At 46.9% G+C, this 17,173-nt stretch overlaps 1 protein-coding gene and 1 long non-coding RNA gene across 3 annotated transcripts in view; one reads left to right on the top strand and one right to left on the bottom strand.

Moving 5' to 3' along the window:
* LOC144149166 (uncharacterized) overlaps positions 1–17,173 on the bottom strand; it is a 153,364-nt gene that overhangs the window by 96,376 nt on the left and 39,815 nt on the right. The gene's annotated exons all lie outside the window — the stretch shown is intronic.
* On the top strand, positions 8,973–11,418 carry LOC144149164 (uncharacterized). The gene is made up of 2 exons (XM_077680699.1): positions 8,973–10,921; positions 10,986–11,418. Exons 1-2 carry the CDS (start codon positions 10,816–10,818, stop codon positions 11,120–11,122), a joined length of 243 nt encoding a protein of 80 aa, XP_077536825.1. The 5' UTR covers positions 8,973–10,815; the 3' UTR covers positions 11,123–11,418.

Here is a 17,173-nt window from a genome sequence, read left to right as displayed (position 1 = left end):
ACGGCCATCCAACGATTCGCCGACAGCCCCCATAAAGAAGAGAGTGTTCAACCATGTGCCCCTGGAAAAGAGGCTCGATGGCGGGCGCCATTTCCCAAAGAAGAGCGAACAAAGGTACGCCAGCCGCTGTCGAAGCCTTGCCTGCCGCAGCAAGACAAGGTACCTCTGCGGTCGGTGCAACGTGCCTCTGTGTCCCGAGTGCTTCCAGTCCTTCCACAGCACCTAAGCTGAATGTGCAAGACTGATCCTCAGCATTCAATTTTGAATTGCAATTGTTTCTACCAGTGTTTTAGCATGAATGCTCAATAGAATGATTAGAGTATTATAATCTCATGTGTGCTGAAACCAAAGAAAAATATCAACTTAAAGCATGATGTCCTCAAATGGGGACACGTTGATACTTTCATACAGAGGCTCTTGATCACTTGAAATAAATTTTTTTCATAGTCTTTGTGGCCCCTGCGAATACTTTTTGGTGCAAAATAATTTTTGTATTCTCTGGATTTAATTCATGCATGAGAGGGTTAAAAAGAAGCAAGAAGACTTTTCAAAGGCCTTTGATCGTGTCCCACATAACTACCTACTCTCGAAATTAGTGATATTTTTATTGGTTAGCAGTAGTAGTTCCAACCTAGAAGTTAGAATCTATGTAAACGTGTATGCGATTTCAAAACAAAAAAAAAACTGCTTCCCACATTTCATTTTCCACAACTTCTGGTATCCATGTCTTGTTGGTAATCTTTTGTTGAATAGTTTTTTTCTGCTATTGTTCTGAAGAACAATCAAGGAAAATTTTTAATTAACTCGGAAACTTGTTACCTCACATCAAACTAATTACATATTTGAAATCCACTAAAAAAACTGAACAAGCCCATCAAGTTTCGTCAAAATTGGTTGGAAAGCAAAACAAAAATTTCTGAGACCAGTGTGTTTCCTTAATAACAACTTGTTTAAATCCTACATGCAGGAGCTGGGAAGGAGTGCCGAAGGTGTGGAAGATGTCCATAGCATCAATGGACATATAGCTGCAATGCAGAGGGAAGCTGGGAAGGTCGTCCCTAACACTGCTAGGCTTGCAGACTCCATGGAAAGAACCTTTCCGGCGAGACGTAAATAGATTGTGGAGGAGTGACCACTGTTGGGTACAATTCTAGAGGAGTATCCCGCACTTTCTCCAAGAGAGGTATTTTATTAAACTTTTGTAGTCATTGTTCCTCCATGTTACATTGCGCCTTTTGGTGTCTATTTCAGGTCTTTCGAGAGTTCATGAGGATGGGTGGGGACGCCCCAATAGAAAGCATGATTGAATTGGCACAACGCCTGATGCCTACAGTGCTCGATGTGGCTGCCAAAAAAGTGGAGCCAGTCACCCAAAATCTCCTGCAGAAGGCAGATGGATTGGACCAGGAGGAGAGGCAGTGTGAGAACATTATCTTTGTATAAAACATAACTAGTCCTACATGAGTATTTGGCCTTGATTGACTCGCTTTGGTCACTGTGTGTCTTTCTGCTGTTTAAATTAAGCCTCCAATATTGAATACGTGTAACAAAGCCATGGCCCGAAAGCTTCTAAACTGTACAATGGACCACCACTCATCTGAAAAGTTCGAAGTTCAGTTTCAGAAATGATCTTCATTTCATGCCAGACAACCTAAATGCGCTTGTGTGAGCCTGAACCCGTTATTTCCTTGCACATATTTATTGCATCGAAGTAAAAAACTAAAGTTCGTGATCTCGTCCGTATTTGCGAAACGATCTACAGTGTAGACCATTTATAACATAACCGCTTATAGTGAGGGACCGGATATAACGCGGGTTTTTGTGACCACCGGTTTGCCTCCCATAGAACTCAATGCATAAGCATACCGCTTAAGATGCGGTTGGCCGAACCACAATACCGTTTATAGTGCGGTTTTTCGGCGGGTCTGCTGATCGACCAGCGCAGCTGGGGCATCGTTTTAGGGTAGCAAAAGAAAAAAAGAAATGATGAAATCGGCCATCTGACGCAGCACGCACCCCTTGATCTCCTCTAACTTCGACACAGAAGAAAAAAAATAGGCACCCTTTAGTTCGCGCGTACGTGATAACCACAGCTGTCCTTGCTTGATGCACCCCGGAAGATAGCGACCGACGCCACGTCCGCGCGAGGCAAGTTGTTTCTATTAACCCTTTAATGCCGGTTGTCGCGATTTCGCGACATGCTGAATGAAGCTGGCCAACCAACTTGCGAAACCTTTGCTGGCTTGAGCGGCGACTGGGATGTGTTTGCGGCAAAGAGGTGGTGGTTGCGCTCCAGACTTGTAGCGCCATCTTGTATAAGGTGTTGAAAATTAAACCCAGTATGTCCATCGGTTGGCGGCCTGCGCGCGCCACGTGCGACAGCTCTCACTTCGTCGTTCTTTTCTGTCTAACCATAATGAGTACAAGGTCCCCAGATTTATTTTTCGATTTGCACGCATTCAGGAGACTGCCCATGAGGTGTTAGATAGTCGAAAAATACTTTTTTTGTTGCATGCTTCTTGCTTTCGTGGCATGTCGCGAATTCGCAACACTCGGCCATTTAGGCAGTTTGCGGTGACTGCAGGTATGATGGTTTTTTTTTATTTTATGGCCGAGGATTGATGTCAGACTATTGTATGGAAGAAAAGGGCTTCGCACCCGCCTGCCATCTGAGGATAACAGTGACGATAGCTGACTTAGTGACAGTGATTACGACGATGTTGACTACGATCCTCATGCACCAGCACGAGCTGCGCCCTTGAGAGAGCCTCCGTCAAAGCAGTGAAGATGAAAACGGTGACGTGGTACCCTTGCCAACTGCCTCTGCCAAACAGACAGTGAAATGAAAAAAAAAACAGACTGTCAAGAACAGCGGCAATTACCATCCTGGAATACCACTCTTCCTGAAAGAGACACTGTGTGAGCACCTACTGAATATTTCAAGGAGTTTTTTGATGACAGCTTACCGCATCACATCGTAGAGCAGACCAATCTTTTTGCAACGCAAAAAAACCCCAAACAAAGGGATGGCCCAAGTAGGCGATAAGGACCAAGTAGGCGATAAAGTTGCATTCTAGATATAGGCCTAAGTGCCTGTTGTCGCGAATTCGCGACAAACCTAATAGTCGGCGATTAAGTTGCATCCCAGATAATAAAACTGTGGAATGTAATCAAGGTGTCTGTTTAAAGCCGAAACACGAAAAAAGAAATTTTTTTGTGGCCTATTTCATAATTCCGGCATTAAAGGGTTAATCGTGAACTGCATGGCCCGTTTTTGCACACGAATTGTGCACATCGGGTTGCGCGTGCGTTTTTTTCATGCTCGCGTCTACGATTCCACGCTCGCGGTGGCTTCTTCACGTGGCAGTGGGAGGAGTCTGACGACTTGCACCAATGGAAAGACGCGCACCTAATGGCGGGAGATTCGAAGTGCCCCGAGCCGGCTAGCCGCACCAGAGGTGTTTAGGCTAAAGTCCCTCGATCAGATAAAGGGACTTTAGTTTAGGCTTACCACCGCGGTATTTTTGATGGGCGCTTTCACAAGCAGCGTGAATGGCAGTTTATATTCCACTTTGCGGTCACATTATCAGCTCTTTTCTTGCATGAGCATCTTCGGTTGCGCCTCGTGCGGCATTTCAGCGAGCGGTTAGAAGTTGTCGATGGAACTGCCTGCACCGCTTCAATGCCGGTGCCGACGCCATGTTGCCGCCACTTACTGCGCTGCCAGTTGTATCCGCGCCGGTGTCGCCGCGCCTGCGGCGTGCGTGCACGTTTTTGCGAGAAATCGCTCCATGCGGTTCACGCTTTAGAACATCATGCAGATAAGCCACCGCTCTTTCCGAACAAGCGAGCCGCGCGAAGGTTTCAACCATCAGTACGCTGCGCCATTGCGCTGATAAGCAGCCGCCTTCGGCATCGTGAACACAAGGTGGGATAAAAAAAAATCCCGCTGGCCTTTCTTATCATGTCCTGCGGCATCTTCATAGACGCAAAAAACGCAGCCATAGTCTTTCAAAACACAAACACAACGGAAGTTAAAGCCGCATTCGCCATTTGTAAGACCGCGCTTTTGCAATGTGAGACCCTGCAGCAGTGGCTGATGTTAAAAATAATACGAAATAAAGACCTTGCCTTCGTTTTTAGGTGCTGTGCGTTTGGGTGATAAAAAATTTAGGATGACTTGAGAGGTAGGTGGCGATTTGGTTGAATTCGCGCACGTTTTGGTTATAGTGCGGTACCGCTTATAGTGCGCATTTTTGCGGCTCCCGCGACATACGTTATAAGCGGTCTACACTACTTCATTTTCGACAGTTGTAAATGCTTGTCTTCGCACATACCTGTTCACAAATGCGGTTCTAATCGTGAGTCATCTATTTGCATTCCAAGACCGTTTTTTTGAAAAGAGAACCAAACCTTGCATAATTTTCTGCCATTATACCCAATGGGCTTGTTTTCCCATGCGCTGTTGGTTCGTGGTCACAGTCGCCACAGCGCAGTTGAGGTGAATCGGTGCGGAACGTTGCAGCCTCGACGAAATACCCTATGCACTCGCAATATTCCTTGCATCGCCTCGCAGGACACCCCACGCGTCTCTGTGTGTCACGGATGCCATTACGGCCTAAAACACGAAGTGAAAAATATTACACGTTTTTAAAAGTGTATGTACGTTTATAAAGTATACGACAAAACATGCACAGCAGTTAAGGCCTGACGAATGCTCAGACCACGAAACGCCCAAACGACAAAGCGCAATCATTGACAGCTTAATTACGTCGTTGTCAACAAGAGCTTGGCTTACGCCTTCCGGTCGTTGTCCGCATCGCAGTGTCTGCGATGAAGATGCTGTTATGGAAAGTCTCTTGATTAGCATACACAAAGCTGTTATGGAAAGTCTGCTGATTAGCATATACAGTCTGCATGGACTCCTCAAGCTGATCTTTTAAGCTGAGCTTGTTTCGAAGACAGCGCAAATGAGTTGACGTTGTGTATTTGCCGAAAGCCGCCCAAAATCTCCTGACATGGTGCGCCAAGGTTTTCTTGCTCTCAGTGAACGATTCCCGGCTGGGCTGCAGCTGCTCTAGGTACCTTCGCAGCGTCACAGCGAGATTCCAGAAGTGTGCACACATCTCTGGCGAGAATTTTTCGCCGAGCATTTGGGACACCTTCCCGAGTGGTGTCCACACTCATGGTGAAAGTGTCTTGACATGTCTGCAGCAGGCGTGACGACATTGCAGCCACTGCGGTGATTCCAGCACAGCACCTTTTTCGCCATGACGCTCCTGGTGGAATGGTTAGTCCAAGTGACTTCCTCCTCCAAGCAGGCTTCACACAATCAAGCGGGCATACAACCTCACCGCTGCGCAGGCACTACCAGCTGCTGGTATTGCTCTTTCAGCAATTTACACGCACTGAGGAGGCTAGGACACTCAGAACAACTAAATGTGTACACACCTGCAAGCCATATCATTATTGCTAGATGTAATGTGGAATACCAAAGCTTCAGAAAACTTTCATACCGCATATGATCAGATATGACTAAGTTCATACCGCATATGATCAGATATGACTAAGCGAAGGAGGATACTTTACATGCCTTGAGGCACTAATGCCACAGCCACCCTGCCCTTGGCACCGTACAGGTGAGAAATGCCAGCTGTTGTAAATACCAAAGCATCCACCTTTCATTTAAGAAGTACACTTTTCTACAAAAGTATACGTTGCATTATTCTGAACCATCCAATGAATGGAACAAGAGAAAACAATGGATAGAACCACTACTGCCGTATTCATTTCTGGCCCAGTTTTGTACACAGCACCTAGCTTCCCAACACAGTTTCTTTACCCATTGCTCACGTAAAAAGGAATGCTGATCGAATGGGCTTAAAAAAATCGGCCGATTTCCTTAAGTCGTTACAAAGGTTTTTGTGACATGGGAAACACGCCAGCCAACCAAGTTCTTACAGGCCTGTAACAGTGTTAAATGCAGATTATCAGATATTTGGGATGCTGATAGTGTCCCGAATGAAAAGCCTGTGACCTCACCTTATCTGCCCCAAAACAAACAAGCTCTGTGTCAGGCATGAATATCTCCTCAGCATTCGGCCACAGCAGGGACCTGCTTTAATACATGAATCACATCAACAGCCCACGTCAATTCCTGACACTCAACCAGCCAAACACGTTCGATAGATTGTCGCGTGCATAAATTGTACCTAGAAGCACATACCGTATATCATCAGACATTTGTAAGTGAAAGAGGATGCTTGCTTTACCCTAGGGCACTAATCCCACAACCACTTTCCACTTGGTACAGGCAAGAAATGCCAGCTCTTGTTAATACCTCAACATTTGTTTCACGTAAAAAGCGCCTTTTTCTAGACACATATAAGGCAGCCTTATTTTCAATCAGAGAATGAATGGGACAAGAAAAAAGAAGGCAATACAACCCTCTGCGTCGTACTCTTTTAAGGGGGGACACCCCTCTTAAAACTATTTCTTTTAATTTTTAAGTAAATTCTGTGAAACTTGTCAGACTTGCTGCTTTTCCTCCACTGATTTCAAATATGGCATTATTTTTTTAGTTTGTCAATTAGGTCCCGAGATAATTATAGGTAATTAACAATTTTTGGAGGAACAATAGACAAAACTGTGTTGGTAAGAAAACTGTAATCTTTACATTTTCCAATACTATGAACACTGGTGAGTGCAATAAGACAATCAGTTTTTTGATGTGCCGCTTAGAACTAATTTTACAGCTCATTAAACTTCAGTGTTTGAAGTTGGCACTCAAAATGGCTCCTTGCCAGTGTTGCCACCAAGGTTTAATGAGCTGTAAAATTAGTTCCAAGCGACGCATCAAAAAACTGATTGTCTTATTGCACTCACCAGTGTTCATAGTATTGGAAAATGTAAAGATTACAGTTTTCTTACCAACACAGTTTTGTCTATTGTTCCTCCAAAAATGGTTAATTACCTATAATTATCTCGGGACCTAATTGACCAACAAAAAAATAATGCCATATTTGAAATCACTGGAGGAAAAGCAGCAAGTCTGACAAGTTTCACAAAATTTACTTCAAAATTAAAAAAGTTTTTTTAAGAGCAGTGTCTCCCCTTAAGGGATAGTTATTTTTGTAGCCCCTTCGCAGCATGGTTTCGTTACCCACTGCACATGTATGAAGAAATGCTGCGTGTACTCAATAATTCCAATCTCGACAGCAAAGTACTACGAGCACGAGGGTTGTTTCGTTACTCATGAGCTGGAAACAGCGCCATGGGCAGCCCCATTCTATGGTGGAAGTATCTGGCACCGTCTCTCGGAGGTCATGAAAGAGTAAAGGAGGAAATTCTGATACACAAGGTATCAGTAAAATGCATCCCGAAAGGTGACTTTTGTAAATAACGGTGAGAAGACAAACACTAAATTTTGCTCAGACACGGAAAGAGAGTCGAACCCATTGACTTGTGCTTCTCGAATTCTCTGCTAGGACAAAATAAATCGAAAACAAAAATTTGCACACTAGAAACACCAACCACCAGCACAAATAGATTGACCAATTTACACATTTCTGCAGCAGCACAGCTATGCCACTGAAGCTACGCAGTAAAATTTGTTGTCGACTACCCAAAGACTCAAATTCAGGTATAAGGCAGTTACACTAGCGAAAGCAGCGTAAAGGGTATATTTATATCGCAAAGATGCTTTTTGCGCTTTAAAGAATACAAGGAGGATGGATGTCGCAATTCAATTAGCGTCAGCAGGATGTCGAGTTGAGCGAGTTGGTATTGGAATATGGTGAGGGAACAGCGTGGTTTGACGAGAACGCCAGGAAAAGAACGCTCATCCTGCGCTCGACCTGTCCGGTTCTTTTCCTTGCGCACTCATCAAACTACGCTGCTCCTTCCCCATGTCTCAGTTAGCGTCAGGTTTTTCCAAAACCACTGCTACCGAAACAATTCCAGTGGCTGTGCCAAGTCTAGTGTGAGACACGGATAAAATTCAGCCCCATGCGGGTTACTTAAGGTGCAAATGCTGGCAAATCGCTACCGAAGCATAAAAAGAAAACAGAGAAGCGCAATTTCTGTGGAGGTGCTCAACCAGAACCCTCTGTCAAGCCCTGCATGCCAGGGAACCTCTGCATGCTGAACTGACACCTTGCTACCTTTTCTTCCTGCCATTTTGTGATGATGAGTTGCGGCCACCACAAAGAAATGAACCATTTTTTCCCTGAGCTAAGGCATGCAAGATGTTTGGTCTTAGGGCTGAATGGAGGAGTCTTGTTTATTTCCTCTCAATATGATACATTAATTGTGCAAGAGCTGGCACAAGGTCTCAATGTACCACCCTTTTGTGGTCCACATACCGCATTTACCCGATTCTAACGCGCACTTTTTTTCCGAAAAAATAGGCCGAAAAATCGCATGCGCGTTAGAATCGGATACAAAACCCAAACTGCCGAAACAGCAGAAATTTCGTCCCACCCATCGCCATCTCAAGATGGCGCCAAAGCTTTTAGCAACAATTTTTCGGACGCAGCAAGCCTAGGCGCCTAGGCTTTTCTATCGGAGTTAACACAAATCGTCAAATCGTTTCACTTGCGCGCTTGATAACAGCAATGGCAGCAGCGGCTCCCACGCGTTCAAAACGAGCGGTCGGCTGAAGCGTGCGCCTACGGAGAAGCTCGCGGGATGGGCGTGCGAGGCGTGGGCCAATATCTCATAGACCATGCCACGATCTCATAGACCATGGTTGAACGTTCGTTCAGAAGTGTGGCATCGCGAACGCGCTTGAAGGTACCGAGGCCGAGATGTGGTCAGCGGAGAGCGACGAGGAGTGAGATGAGTGAGATTACTTCGGGAAATAAATCACCCGTTTCTCTCGCATTCGTTTGTCTGGGTCACAAAGTCCCGTGCGCGTTACAATCGGAGGTGCAACTTTTTTCGTTTTTTTTGCCAGAAAAATCGGGTGCGCGTTAGAATCGGGTAAATACGGTATATCACCTCTTGAATAGGTTCCTATGGGCATAACAACCAAAAGTAAAAACGTATCAACTGGACTGCCAGTACCTCATGCAGAGCTATCAGTGCGTCATGGTATGGCCAGTTGTTGGGGCAGAGCACTCTTGCAACCAGGAGAATGACCGAGTCATCCCAAGCATCTGCAATAGGTCACACCTTAGCTCTTCAAACACTTGCCCTTAGCTACAAAATTGCCACCTCCTGCGACTACATGCAGTGCACATCACCGCGAAGCGATAAGCCGGACAGTAGAAGACTGCAGCCTCCTGGCCCCAAACAGATCTTGTATGTATGTGTGCCTTCATTTCAGTGTACGGTACTGTTGTTCTATGAACTGTGCCTTATAGAGCAACACTGCCAGACATTTCATGCGCAACCTCTTTTCCGATGATCCCACAGTGGCTTGGCACTCAGCATATAGTTAATCAAGGTTTGCAGTATATGTGGATAGAATAGCCTTCAAAATAAGATTACCTACATAGTTTTTAGACCGTTTGTTAGAGGACAGCACATGTTCAACGCTGAGGGAGTCTGTGTACACGATGGATTTGGCAATTTTGTGTTGGACAATGTGATCTACAACCATTATGATGCCGTATGCTACTGCCGTGAATATACTGTTCTGGACATTTATCGTTTGACAGAAAGTTCTGTTCGTGCGCAGCAGAAGACATAGCGGTAGCAGTCTGACGCATTACCATAAAATTCTGCACATTGATATTTGTCCTGTAAAAACAAGCAGTACTGCAGAATCACAATTTTTGGTGCCCTGTTCTTATCAAGCTGCGTAAAAGGCAGGTCACAGAACACAGGGTGCAGATTCCATGGTGGTATAAAATCAGTGATAGGTGTCTAGTGAATGCCTAAAAAAGGAACCTTGAGCTCAGAGGCTTCCTCTCTTACCCTAAGTGAAAAAGGCAGAGAAATGGAAGGACGATCTAAAAAGAGTTGTTGTGAGGATGTATTATTAATGGTGGAAGTAAAAGGGTGGTTAGTCAGGGCGATCATTTTCGAGGCATACAACAAGTCCATGTAAATCCTCTGGTAATATAGGGACCATGTATGGAGATCCACTAGTCAGGTTGAGGTGTAAGTGTGTAAACTGTTTCTTGTTGAAAAGGCATGCTCCCGAAGATGTTAAGAATTTCTCAATGAGGCGATCTCGGGCACCGGTGCGAGAAGAGCCCCAAAGAAAATTTCGAGCATTCAGGTCACCTATCAGGATGCAAGGTTCAGGCAACTGACCTACCAGCCCCTCAAAATCAGAGCTTGAGAGCTGGAAGTCAGGAGGGATGTAAAAGGAGCATACCGTTATCAATCTCTTAAATATTGTTGAACAAATTGCAACAGCTTCAAGGGTGGTGTTTAAGGAGATGTACTGCATGCAATACATTTTCGAGCTACAATAGCGACACCGCCCGAGGAGTGTGTGCATCCATGTCTGTCTTTTCTAAATACCTACCACATCATTATTCAGGTGTGTTTTTGCTGCTCAGATGAGTCTTCTGCAGGGAAATTATACTTGGTTGGTATGCAGTCTCTCTCACCGGTAGCCACCTGTAAGGGTGGCTACCGTGAGGCCTTGGTGAGTGCATATTGCAGTCAAGGCTTTTTATGAATTTGCAACCAGTGCAAACACTTGTAGCCAAGCGTGCAGGTTCACCCTGCAAAAAATGCCTTGGCAACGGTACTACAGCGTATTGAAATGAGTGCAGGTGATCGCATTATAATAACTTGTTACAGACTGCTGCACTTGGCTCCTTAGGAGGAAAGGCAATACCGGCATCTGTGAAGGCCATGACGCCACACCTGCCTACTGATGAGGTCGCCCAGCCGGTAAGTATGGACGGCCGCAAAGGCAGGGAGAGGTTTCGGGGCCTCAAGCTCTGCCAAGTGATTGTCGGTATGAATAATTTTGCAAGGCAATCTGTTTCTGTTCCAAATGTGCCTCTTCGTTGCACTTCCAGACGCAGTAAGGCAGAGCAAATTCCTTGGCGACAGCACGCGAAGCGAGGTGGAAATCCACATCAGGGAATGGCTCAAGAGGGCCAAAGAAAGGACTGCCCTTGGCCTGAAGAAAGCCTACAGGAACGAAAAAAGTTGAATAAAAATTGACTCCTAGTAAACCATGTGGTTATTTGTCACTCGCGCAATATACCGCACCGAGCATGGTTGCATGCGCGAACAAGCGGTTCTTTTTCAGAAATTTCATTTCATTTTCAGAAATTCCTAGATTGGCAAATGAAGGTCTTTACACACGTAGAAGGTTAATCTAAAAGGTACGAAATTAAGGGGATAGAACTTCTTCAGTACTCAAAACTTTGGTCTCTATGCCAACCAGCGGGCAGGAAGTCAAATTATACGTCTTCCTTTTTCTGTACTATTTTGCATGTTGGCTAGAAAACCTGCTGAAAGGCTGTTTATAATAGCTGTATCATTTGTTGTTTTTACCTCGTACTGAGCAGAACGTAACTGCATGTCAATGAGGTTGGATATTTTTATGCAAAGCTTTTATGGCTAAGATCCGGGATTCTATAGCATCACTGTGCAAAAAAAAAAAAAAAAATTGCGATGTGGTATAGCCAGCTTACAAAGACCAAGCTTATAGCCTAATCAAGCACATATCACTGCTCAGATCGGAGCAGAAACTCCCCTACAAAGAGTGAAATTCCCGAGCCAGAAACAATAGTGATTAGTCACATTCCACGAAAACAAACATCACCCCTCATAATGGAGCTTAGGTGTTACTGAATGATGGACGTAGTGTGTGCCTGGTAAAATTACTAACCATGCGCTGTTGAAAAACGAACATCTGAAAGTCGCACACCATTCAAAACATGATTTGGACCTCATGCGTCTCATCACCCATTTGGAGGGTAGTTATACCCACCATTTTTAAGTAGCTAGAGTAAAAAGGTGAGGGTTTACATAAATGTAAACCCGACCATTTGGCCGACTAGGATGCAGAAATGTTTTTGGTTTTTCGCTCAAGACGTGGTTGCGTCTGAGGACTACGTCACCTGCTTTGTAGCGGACCTCCCTGTGTGCCTTCCTGCAAGAGGTTAATTTCTACGCCGCACACGATGCCCAGGTCTTTCAAAGAGCTTTCAGTATTTCTTTTCTTATCACTACCTTCATCGCGGTCGTGTGAGGTGGGGGTTCCAGTTTCAAATTCCAGCCTCTGGAAAACAGGTTTTGCCTCCTCAGTCAGTGAGGGCAGGCTAGCCATACCAGTAAGGGATCCTGGCCGGGGCAGGCCACCTTGGAATGCTACTGAGCTGGAGCTACTGGTCAGGGACTTCCAGTTGATGGATGTGTGGGTCTTAAAACGCAGAAATGAGTTTCAGGCCACTTGGCACCAGGGCAGCTCGGAGAACCTGTCAGACTGGTACTACGTGCAGCGGCTCATGGGGCCGAGCCACCTGTCTGCATTCTCGCGGATGGGAATTGGGGGATGCCTTGTTTCGTTCAATCAGGGCAAGGCCTCCGATCGGGTGGAGCGTCACTACCTCATGGCTGCACTCTGGTGTTTCGGCGTCCCTCAGGGCTTTGTTGATATGTTGGGGCCCCACTACAGGGGGCTGACTTGGTGGCTGATCATCAACGGGCAGCTCGCGATCCTTTTGCGGTGCAGAGAAACATTAAGCAGGGATGTCCTCTGTCGCCCCTGCTTTTTGCCATCGACCCTTTACGTAGGCTTGGTGGGTTCGTCCAGCTTTCGCCGCTTCGCACTCCCTGGACAGGCACAAGTCAAGGTGTCCACGTACACGGACGACGTCTCTCTGTTTGTATGGGACTCTGGCAGCTTCGTGGCGTTTATGCGCGTCTTTAACGCTTACGGTGAGCTGTCGGGGGCCAGAAAGTCAAGGGGCAATGTCAGGCACTGCACTTCGGCACATTCACAGACGACTTGCAGGGGAATGGATAGCTGCAGTGAAGGTGCTCGGCGTGACCTTTCACGCTTCGGAGGAGGTGGCTGGCGCCAGCAACGCGGAAGGCTGTCCTTGAAACGGCAGAGAAGCGTCTGGAGGTAGTGCACCATTTCAAGCTGTCACTCACTGAGCGAGCGTACGTTATGAAGGCATGTGTATCCACAGCACTATATTACGTGGTGCAGATCGTGAGCCCACCTCGTTACGCAACACATAAGCTAGAAAACAGGATGTTTACGTTCTTTTGAGGCGCCAAGACGGAGAGAGTAGCACAAGCCTTTCTCCAACTGCCAGCCGAACTAGGGGGCATCAGTTGGCCAAGCGTAAGGATCATGAGTGAGGTATTAGCCTTGGACGGTTTTCTTGACCTCACGAGGGACAGCAAATTCGTAGTCGCGAGGCTCATCCACTATTTCTTGGGAACGGCGCAGGGCTTGTTCTTCAACGATGCCTAAACGTGCCTGTCGGCGAAGAAGCCCTCGTCGTTCTATGCGTATGTCGCATGAACATGCAGGAACCTGCGCGAGTGCATGCAGGACATGCAAGTACATATGGTGCCTCCCAGCACGCTGTGTGAGGTCCTGGCTTAGACCTCACTGTGAAGCAGACAGAGAGGTGCGGGCGAGTGCGCAGGAGGCAGGTGACGTCTAAGGTGCTCCCGGCAGAGGTCAGACTTCGGGTGGGAGTGAGGTTGGGGCGTGCTGCCCACTGGGAATGGCATTGCGGCTTGGGAAGTTGCACCCTCGGCCCGGTATCCCCAGTGCAGCCAGCACAAAACCGCGGAGCATGCACATATTCTTCACCTGCCGCACGGCGCTCACATTCTGGAGGCTATTGAGCAGGATGTTCGGGGAGGACTGGGGCGTGCGATTCGCAAGCGACAGATCGTTACAATTGCTTGTTAGGACCGGTTTTGGCGTCGTCTGCTGGTCAGAGGAGGCTCACAATGTGCGACAGGCAAGCCAGATGCAGTCGTGCCATCATTGCAATCGTCGTAGGGCCACAGCCAATGAGAGCCCGAAGGTGTCGTCATAACGACGTCACTGTAAAAGCTTCTCTCAAGGCCCCGAGAAGGCGTTGTACGACCCAAGAAGATGGACGCGCAATTGACACGCGCACAAGAAAATGAGACTGATTGCCCTCGGATACAGGGAGCCCACGATCTGGGACCACAGATGTGCCGAGTACAAAATCCTCGACGTAAGAACGGCACGCTGGAAACACATCGTCAGAGGTATGAAAATGGAAGGAACAAAAGGTATGTCTACCATTTCTGTGCATATCGCAGTACCAACGACTTGTGTGAAGCCTCCTAAATGTATATATATACCTTGGCTTCACTATTACGTAGTTACGTAGTATTTCGTAATTCAAGTCAGGTGCAGATGTTATTAGCGGATGTCATTACAAAGAAGATGGACGTAGCTTGCGTTTACAAAATCCACTACTTCCATAGAGATTCATGGTGAATGGATGTAAGCACAGGGACTTTTCAACTTGCCTGGATGGTTTAAATAAGTGACTGAACTACGACCAAATTTGGTACCTCAAATAAGCATTAAGCATGCGATTATAACGCCCAGCGCAGTGGCTTGTGCGCGACTGCGCTGGGGCTACCCGCGAATGCGACGTCACGTCTAGCGGTGGACTAACGGTTTTTTTCACTCCGTCAAATGTACAACAAGGCCAAATTTATGTCGTTCTTGATTTTCCGAACAGTGTTTTAATGATACTTTAAAGGGACCCTGCAACACTCTTTGAGCAGTGCAAGTAAACCTGCGCAACGTTTAGATTACACTGCCAGGAATACCTGAGCCAAATATTACACGTGCACGTGAAGCGGTGAGCGCGCAAATCGATGTGAAAGACGCGGAAAAACAAACCGCTCTCTCTTCAGTTGTCCTCATTATGCATGGCCTGAGGGACGTCACATAGGCCATGGCTGCCCGATCGGCTGTCACTGGTCAACTTCGCGGGTAGATACTCCCATTTCCGTCGTCGTCATCGCTGTGTACGAACCTCTTCTATGCCTGAACCTGCAGGCACAGTTTTGCTGTTTCTTTTGTGTTTTGAGTGCGCGCGGAGTTTGGGTGATGAGCTCAATACTTCCCTTTCAACGGGACCACTCGACTACAAACGTTTATTGCTTCAAAAACGCCCTACCAGCCCGAGCGCGCACTTGCGAGCAGGCACCCATGCCTGCTTTTTTGTGGCACCAGACCGGAAATAGGCTCCTCCGCGTTGCGGAGAAAAGGAGAAAACTACCCGGCATGTGATATATCGAAGGCCGCCGAAGAGAACGCCGCGAGCCGCCCCCCTCTCCGGGAGAGAGCGCGCAGCTTTCGTCGCGTTGCCCGCGGTCGAGTTGAGAGGGAACGATTATGCGCGATTTCTTATCGCGCGTAGTTTCGTTAATTGTGAACGGATTTTCATAATTCTTGCGGGAGGAGATTTCTGGGACAATAGACTTTATCCCAAAATACATTACTAGTAGTCGATGGCAAGTGTTGCAGGGTCCCTTTAAAGCAATTACCGCGTGCGTTAGTCAACTGAACACATGCCGGACCAAAGGGCCACTACGTACATGGTGTTGGCCATTTGCGCTCTGGCTTTGCAGCTGTGCACGTGAAACGAGAAGGCATGTCAGGATATAGCAAGCGCATGCCCGTGTGTTCGGCCACACTTGAACGATCCCAAGGTAGTCAAAATGATAATCCGGAGCGCTCCACTGTGGCGTGTCTCATCGCCTGTGTAGCGTCGGCTCCTTAAACCTCATTTCAAATGCAACAAGCAATTCGCGTGGTGCATGCAAGCCTAATTATTTGGTGCTCTTAGTTCTACCACTACATTAAAAAAACGTTTGCATGCTTGAACAACTGACATCCAGCTGCTGTTGACATAAATATTCTTCCAAAATAACCCTTTGCAGCGACTTAAGTGCTGTAACTGTGTGAATTTTTTCGCAGTCGACATACAAAACGTGGCCAAGTGGTGGAGGAATCTGTGGGATTCCTTCACCCGCAAGCTGAAAGAAGCGAAAGCACGCGGTGCACCCGTTGACGACAAGACGGAGCAGCTAACATCGTGGATTCAGTTTAAGCAGCTGCTTTTCCTGAAGGACATTACCGAACCACAGAAATTTGAGAAACCTTTATTTTGCTTTTATTTTAGGGCTGGAAGGAGGTTTGTATATGGCACACACGAGATGTGCTTACCTTTTTGGACATTAGAGGTGTAACTAGGCAGCCAGAAACTTGCCAATCTATTGCAGTCGCAGCTAGCCGGCAAGAAAGGCAGTGGCAAAGCATGTGATGTCAAAGCAACACAGAGCTGCTAGAGCAAGTTTGTGACCTTTATTTACACTTTTTTTTTTACTGCCATACCAGACACTACGTACCAATAATGAACGAGACCAAATAAACGCCATCACCAGGTCAGCATCCATTAACCTCCGGAGTTCAATAAAGTCCTTTCCAGTCCAGTCCCCCCGGAGTTCCACAATCACCTCCATCAGCGTGAAGGGGTTCGGAAAGAGTGCAGTGCGCTCGTACAAAAGCGTGCGGCGGGTGTGCTCTCGGTGCGGGCAGCAGGGCTACAGCAGCGCCGACTGCAAGGTGCCCTGGTGGGTTAGGTGTAGTGTGTATGGCTGGTGTATATGTTCTCGAGGAGGAGGGTTTTATTTAAAAATGTGCCATGTGCGACGCAAGAATTCACCATTCCATTTTCTTGTCTGATGCAGGTTCAGAATAATACTGCTGGCAGTGGTAGACCACAAGTACCGTTTCCGGTACACAAATGTCGGAAGCCCAGGAAGATGTCACGACGGCCATGTGTACGGATGTTCAAAGTTTTCTGAAACAGTTGAAAGTGATGGCTTCTGACCACCACTCCCCTTGATTGAGGGCACCCACGTTCCACCCATCATACTGTGCGACTCAGCATTGCCCTTGATGCCGAACCTGAAGAAGCCGTTTGAATATGCTACAAGTTGCACAAGTGAGGGAGTTTTCAACTACAACTTGTCGAAGAGAAGACGAGTGCTGGAGACTGCCTTTGGACGGCTGAAGGCACGGTTCCGATTTGTAATGAAGAGAATGGAGTGCTTGAAGAGAACAGAGCATGAAGAGAACGGAGCACTTTTTATTTGAGAGGAAAAATCTGTTGTAGCGGTGAATTGTTCACTTTCCACTATCAGATGCACTTTTTCAGTTGCTGCAGCTCCG

This window comes from Haemaphysalis longicornis, unplaced genomic scaffold (genome assembly GCF_048455015.1).
Source record: "Haemaphysalis longicornis isolate Haplotype H1 unplaced genomic scaffold, Haemaphysalis longicornis Haplotype H1 scaffold_8, whole genome shotgun sequence".
Lineage (NCBI taxonomy): Eukaryota > Metazoa > Arthropoda > Arachnida > Ixodida > Ixodidae > Haemaphysalis > Haemaphysalis longicornis.
This window is presented reverse-complemented; position numbering and strand designations above follow the sequence as displayed.

Excerpts from the sequence above, each read along its gene's own strand:
- LOC144149164 (XM_077680699.1), top strand. The coding sequence starts at position 10,816 with ATGACGCCACACCTGCCTACTGATGAGGTCGCCCAGCCGGTAAGTATG. Across the intron at positions 10,922-10,985 it reads GCTCTGCCAAGTGATTGTCG|ACGCAGTAAGGCAGAGCAAA; the intron begins GTATGAATAATT and ends TTGCACTTCCAG.